Genomic DNA, 7,324 nt, shown 5'->3' on the forward strand with positions numbered 1-7,324 from the left:
TGCATTCCAAATAAAATAAAATAAAACCTGAAACAAAAGTTAAGCAGAATTTTTGTATTCATACATTTGTACTGATGCAAAGTAAATTGCAATATAAACAAACGGAAGGGACAAAGCCCGGTAAAATGCAGTTTGGACTTGAATGGATTTGTTCTCTTTCAATGTACAAGCTCTTGGGGATGGTACCTTGGTTGGGCTGCTGGCCAAAAAACATGGTGAAGCTTCCTACCAACTAGTTAGTACATGGGTCATGGGACATGACAGACAAGATCAGGATTGGTCAACTGTACTCAAAAAGGCAAGCAATAAATATAAGTACAGTTGTGGGTATGATGTTTGGAGGTCCAAATTTTGCAGTAGTATGTGATGTGGAGGTTCCCACTTGGGTGTTTGAAGCATTTTACTTGGGCCTAGTTTTATAGACTCATCAGACAAAGCCCAAAGAAGTAAGGAATTGAATCAGCCAACCCAGACCTTGAGTTTTGGGCTCAAGTACTGGCGAGTGGGGACTACATATATAGAGAAGAAATTCATTGCCACAACAATAACAAAGTTTATGACATGGAATTTGAAATTTCAACAAAAAGCAGTGCTGAAATACTTGTTGACCACATTGTTACACAAGATCTGCAACACGGTGTTGTTGGATTGGCCCACACATCGTGGGGTCTTGAACTGGCTGACAGCAGATCCAAGGCCCAGGTAATGATCAAGAATTTTCTGGAAGGTTCCCCTCCTCACCACACGGAGCTCAAGCGCCCCTATTCCATTCACCTTCCGGGAGCTAACATATCCTGCATCTACAAAGGATCGATCCAAACAGTTGCAACATTCATTTAGGATTTGCGCATCGCTGACCCCGTTGCTCAACTCCCAGAAGATAACATAGTGTCCTGGGTCTGTTGATAAGTCCACATGGCTGGTGAAGTCGATTACCTCTACCTTTTCCTCCAACAACAGTTTCCCAGCAGTTTCAACTGCTAGCTGCAAGTCTTTCTCTGTGTTCTTATCGATGTTGATGTTTAGTAGCAGATTCCTCCGGCATACAAATTGGAGCTCTGGTGTAGAATTGTGGAAGCCCACTACCTTGACCACGTCCCCAAGCCTGTAACGGTATAGACCTGCATGTCACATTAAAATGGTAAGACATAAGTAAATTTCCAGGTCAGGGAACCTTAATTCTATTTTAATCTCTTCTCTAGTATAACTGATAATAATACAGAGACACTTCAATATTGCTATATGTTAAAGCTTTTCATTTCCCCTTTTTCCATTGCTTTACTCACAAAAATGAAAAATCTATGTCAACAACAACAACTGGCAAAGTAAGCTATTCTAGATAATTAGAAAACTGAGTAGTTAAAAGTTAAAACTAGCAGTAGCAGGTAGCAGCCCCTGCGCATATCATGTGAAGAAAAGGGTAATTGTCACAGATGTAGACAAAAAGAGAGCAAGGAGACAAATAAAGCACAAGAAACAAGAGAGCTTTTTGTTCAGACTGATTTATTATAGCCTTACCGAGTGAAATAATAAAATAATTCTACTCTCAAATGTGAACAGATTACAAGTGTGATTCTGGGGAAAGATTCCTCCCCTCTGTAAGTTGAAAATCATTCAAAACTGGTGGCTACAAGTGTCCACAATTCCACATGATTTGGGTATCATCTACCAGTTTGGTCATTCATGATTCAACTTCTGAATAATTAACTATCAAGTGCTGAATAATTCTGATAACCTATCCCAAAATCCTTTCCTGTATCACGCTACCCACACTTCTCCAGTTCTCCTCATCTTACAAATATGGGAGACTGGGAGTGAATAATTGGAATCCACCTTCCCATTTTTCTGATCTTATATATTCCCATTTAGATATCCGAGGTGGAATCTACTGTTGGTTGGATAGGGTATGTTAAAAAAAAAAATCAACTTGCATAAAGTAACAAGGGGGATGACAGCTAGCCCAGCTGCTCACTTTCTCTCTCTAACAAAAGAAAAAGTGGGTAGAATCCTAAAGAAAATTATTTTATTGCTAACATTACAGTCATACCTGCGAAATTGGTGAGGATGATCTCATACTCTTCCCCAATCTTCACTTCGGCCAGGCCGATGGGCTCCGCTTCTGTAAAAGAGTAGCTAACAGCAGTAATATCCAGGCTCTGATCCTCCTTCTCCCTGAGAGGAATAAATTCGAAATACCCGATATCAGGAAGCACCGCAAAGGTAGCCGACTCAGGAGGCAATCTCGGATTGACATTTGCCGCGATCCACCCTTCAGAAGACCCATAATCAGAGCTCAGCAGGGGCAATCCCCCGGCGTAATGTCTTAACTTCTTCAAATAAGGCTCCATGGACCCAGTCATGATCCCATAGATGTACTTAACATTTGGGAAAAGCTCTGGAATTAAGCCATACCAATTGCTCAATCCCGAGCATTTGTTGTGTATCAAATCCGCCAGTTCAGGGTTGGGCTTGAGAAGTTTCGACAGAGCAGTTCGGATAGAAGGAACGGCGATGCGGTTGCTAAGAACCCCGGTTCTGATATCATCACAGAGTTCCTCCCACACTTGCTCAAACGTTCGGAATGCAAACACAATGCTGTGGGCGAAGGTGGAAGACACAAGCTCCACTTCATCCCGGTAGATAAGTCCACATAGAAGGTGGCAGTACAAGGATTGGTGAAAGTCCGGGCCGAATATGACTTCATCGGGGCTGCAACATTGGGATCGTATTGACTCGAGTGTCTTCTTGAACTGTTGGCTTCGAAAGACATTTGTTGTGGCGGTGCCTGCTGCAAGACCCCCTTTCGTTTTGAATTGTTTGCTGCTGTAGATCAACTGTAGAGCCTTTCCATTTCCAACGGGGAACTCTCTGCAAGTTACAGTTTTTCCTCTTAATATCAGTGGCTAATCAACAAATTACCCCCTCTTTTCGATTTTTTTTTAGGGGTCACGGATCACCGTACAATTTACACTCGTATCCTAGAATAGGAAAAAAAAAACTGATAATTTGCCCTGAAATTTTAATAAATAGGACTTCAGTCTTCAGATATCATGGCCATCAGTTCAGGAAACTTCACTTCTATTTCGACTCTCAGTAGTCTAACTCATTATAAAGTCGCAATGGAGCCGAAATAAAAGTGAAGTTTATGGAACAACAAACTAAAAAAAAAAAAAAAAAAACTCTTAAAAAAACTGAAATTCTGAACTTGTTACCTGTTTCTGAAAGCAAATGACGTCTCGTATATACGTATTGTGGTTCTCATCAATTCTTCGTTGAAGGGAACGAACTTAGGTCTTCCCTGGGTGGTGCCAGAACTGCAAGCAATATATCACCGAGTCGTTGCCATCATCATATGATCATAATTAAAGGGGTCTCTTGTATAGATTAGAAACCAAGGAATTTAGAGGGAGAGAGAGAGAGAGAGAAACAACACCTGAGTGAGATAGTCGTTATGGGTTTTCCTGTGAGAATAGGGGAATCATCGCCATCTGCGATTCTTTGAATATAGGATTCTAAATCCTTGTGAGTGACCAGTGGAACACAAGCCTTGAAACTCTCGGGGTCGGTCCTTCCGTTGAGGCCCAGATTCTGCAGGTATTCCGCCTCTCGATTTTCTTCTAGGATCCATTTAAGAGTTTCTATCTGAACCCTCCCAACATCCTTTGTCAGTTCTTCGAATTCTTCTATCACCTTCTCGTAATCGAATTGCTCCATATTCTCCAACATTCTTTAAGACTCCTCGCAGCAGCTAACAAATCCTTGATAGAGGCCGATGGCTCAACTGCAGAGAATAAAAACCAGCTTAGACCTTAATTCGAAGACTGCCGAACAATCCCGACGGAACAAGTTATCTACGTTGACTTTGTGGGGAGGAACGAGAATTTAAGCCCAAGTGAGAGAAGAATAAACCCAGAGATTCATGAATATTTTGTTCGAGATCTTCGAACCAAAAAGGCTAGCAAGCAAAAAGGAAGTCATCGACAGTTTAATTCTAAAATAAATAATAAAAAAAAAAGAATATGAGCTCTGAAAGTCTCGGGGAAAGAGGTAAGGGGAGTCAAAGATCCGGCCCTCACGGAACTGGGAAGCCTTCTGAGCCACAGATGATTAATAAATTCGACTCGAGTCTGAGAGTACAAAGACCCCAGCCCATTAGATAATAAATATTCTTTCCAACATGTATATTATCGGTTTTCTATTAAAATCTAAAAATCGAGATGGGAGCAGAGAGAGAGATTTTCTATTTACCCTTCAAAAGGAAGTAAACAGCTGTTGCAACTGAGTTGCCTACATCGATTTTTGAATATCAAGAGAAGAAAGTTAAAAAGTTCGTACGAGAATGAAAAGAAACGAAATAAGATACCATATCTCCACCTCTGTTCCGGCGAAAGGGGAAAAAAGAGGCGAGACAGAGAGATGGATTAGATTGTTGGAGAGCACTCAAAGTCCTTCTACCAGAGGCTTCAACGCTAGATAGAAAATTGCAACTTTCTGCCCTACTGTTCATCGAAGAAGAACAAGTAGAAGAGATTGAGACATCGTTCAATGCATTTAGCGAAAAAAAATGCATTTAGGCTCTACTTATTCTCCAAGGGGAAAGGCGGACGAAGAAGAACAACTGGAAATAAGAAATTGGTGCCGACGCGTCAAACCCATGCGCATAAACGATAAAAAATAATCCAGTATTTCCCAAACCGCGTGTTACAAACAAATATTGCAAAGCAAAAGGTGAGCTCCTCCTTTTGGAATTTTGTCTACTACCGTTGACTGAAGTCAACACAAAACGGATGAAAATAAGAACGTCAGCCAAAAAACAGGCAGTGATTCAGCAGGATTTGAGCTCACAAGTCTCGAACTTAGACCAGAAAAAAAGCTAAAACCGCATAACAAACTCGTTGTTGCAACTAATAAATGAAAGTCAGATATTACAAAGCTCTTGAGTCCTGCATAAAAGATCATTCAATCCAAGGTTCAACCACACCGTTTATACAAGAACGATTACAATTTAGAAACTTGAATTTATCATCAAGAAATCATGAAATGAAGCCGATCCGCCCGCACAGCAAACTTCAAACTCTTTGGACAAAGCAAAATTCTTTCTTACAAATACAAAAATAAAATTAGAAACAATAAGAAAAGCAGCAAGCAATCAATCTTGAAGTGTTTCTTGTATTGTAGTTCAATATGGAAAACGGGGTGATAATCGATAAGCAAATTCAGAGCTGTGAAAGGAGATCAGTACCTTAGAGAAGTCCCCTGCTCTAAGACCTCGAAGCAGAGAGGGGGAGAGAGAGAAAGGGAGAAGAGGGGAGAATTATTAGTGTGGGAGTGAGTGCGTATCGTCATCGTGTGAGTCTGCTTTATAAAGACAAAACCCGCACGTGCGGATGTGCATATCTGCTTTACTTTCCGAGTCTGAACTCTGAAGAGACACCAACGTCTCGATCTCTGCAAGAGATTCCTCAGTCTTTAGTCTTTACGCTGGACGGTGGTAGAGCAGAGACTAGAGACTGGACAACGAGTGGGTTAAAAACTACAATTATTTCACCCTTCTGCTTCTCAGGCTTGGGAGGCATAAGATTTCTACTTTTTGTCGCACTTATCTGAGTATACCCCTCGTTTTGCAGTATATTATAGTCGAACCCTTATTCATACTTTTTATTCTTTTTTTCCTTATTGTGACCTTTGACTTTTAAATTTTCATTCATTATCCGCCCTTCGAAAGTTGGAAAAGTAGAGGTGTATAAATCGGGTAACCACGGCCTGCCACGATTTTGAGTTCCGATGGTTCTTAGGGTTTCAGGTCGGCGGGTCGGGCTGGCACCCGCACTGTCATATTGTGCCACTCCTGACCCGCGGGTTGAAATGGCCCATCTATATATATATATATATATATATATATATATTTTATTTATATAATAATATATATTATATAATATATTAATAAAATAAACAATTGTATACGTCAAAATTTATAAAATTAAAAGTTTAAAGTTTTTTTTTAATTTTTTAAATAAATAGTTTTGACCCAATCCATGGCCTGGCTTGACCGAAGATTTAACCCATGGACCACCCTGAACGATTCTCTAAAATATCTCAGGGGAGGGATGCATGGCCCAGGCCGCACGTGGTCCATGTCCAGTACAACCCGTTTTACACCTCTACGAAAAGAGGAAGTCTATCCATTTGAAAAAAGAAAAAAAGGGGCAAATATATGATTACGTTTAAACTTACAATTATTTTTTTCTGTATTTGTTTAAACTTTACAATTAAATCAAGGAAAATCTCGAATGGGTTCTCTATTTATTTTCAACTTAGAAAATTAAATAATATTTTATATATAATTTAATAAAGGTTCGGGGGGTTGAACTGAATGCGTTATTGTTTTTGTTGTTTAGGGTTAGTCTGAAAAGAGATTAATATAAATATGTATATACAGTGTAAATATATACAAAATATAAAACTTTGGGTTGCAAAACTATGGTAATGCAAATGATTTGACTGCAATTTTTATTTTATTTTGTTTTGAAATTTTACCAGATTTTATTTGATTGCATTAAAAATGAAGTAAAATAAAACCTAAAATAGAATAAAGTAAAATCCAAAATAAAATAAAACCAAAATTTATATCTTTTCATTTGCATTCTCATATATTTATACTTGTACAAACAAAATTGCACTAACCTATTTCAGTTTGAGGAGCTCACAACCATTTAAAAGTTGATACACTAAAATACAAAGCAATAAGTTTTGCGGCTCAGAATGTTCAGAAATTATCAAAGCGCAATTAGACTGAATTAATGAAATAACCTTCCACCGACATGTTAAAGTTGCACCACTTTTTGTAATTAAAAACTCAATGTTTATAAAAGTATTTTAACCAAAAAAAAGTAGATAAATCTTCAAAATAAGAAAAATAAAGAATGTCAAATGCTGTTTAAGAAGTTTCTTCAAATCAGTGCTGTTTAAGAAAAGGGGACAAAGGTTTTCTACGTAGAAAGTTTCACCTCGCACAGTTCGCAGCATTAAAGTTGGCCACATGGCCCACCACATCTTTAGATCCCGGGCCGCATCATCTGTTGTATGATCATATTACATCATGTATTCAAATTATAATATTTTAGGGTTGATGTAACATTTACCTATTAAAATGTCATTTTATACACGTGGCAAAGTTTTTGTAGACAAATTTGTAGTAGGTGAAGTACAAGAAGATTAGTTGTACTTTGTAGACTCTTTAATAAGTTTTACACGCGGAAAATGTTAAATACCCCCAAAAATATTAAAATGTTAATACGTAGACGGACCAAAACTATGAAAGGAG

The 7,324-nt window shown here is 38.6% G+C and overlaps 1 protein-coding gene across 4 annotated transcripts; it reads right to left on the bottom strand.

Moving 5' to 3' along the window:
- Positions 1 to 414: 414 nt before the first annotated feature.
- LOC104600319 (jasmonoyl--L-amino acid synthetase JAR4-like) lies at positions 415 to 5,450 on the bottom strand. Of its 4 annotated transcripts, none has more exons than XM_010263197.2 (5): positions 5,243 to 5,450; positions 3,434 to 3,781; positions 3,213 to 3,314; positions 2,048 to 2,868; positions 415 to 1,121 (listed from the first exon to the last, which is right to left on the bottom strand). In XM_010263197.2, exons 2-5 carry the CDS (start codon positions 3,724 to 3,726, stop codon positions 577 to 579), a joined length of 1,761 nt encoding a protein of 586 aa, XP_010261499.1. In that variant the 5' UTR covers positions 3,727 to 3,781; positions 5,243 to 5,450; the 3' UTR covers positions 415 to 576. The 4 variants fall into 4 exon arrangements, with proteins under 4 accessions (XP_010261499.1, XP_010261501.1, XP_010261498.1 ...); XM_010263199.3 differs by lacking the exon at positions 5,243 to 5,450 and adding an exon at positions 4,375 to 4,684; XM_010263196.3 differs by lacking the exon at positions 5,243 to 5,450 and adding an exon at positions 4,364 to 4,684.
- Between the last annotated feature and the right edge of the window lie 1,874 nt (positions 5,451 to 7,324).

Source organism: Nelumbo nucifera, chromosome 1 (assembly GCF_055504915.1).
Source record: "Nelumbo nucifera cultivar China Antique chromosome 1, China Antique-T2T, whole genome shotgun sequence".
Lineage (NCBI taxonomy): Eukaryota > Viridiplantae > Streptophyta > Magnoliopsida > Proteales > Nelumbonaceae > Nelumbo > Nelumbo nucifera.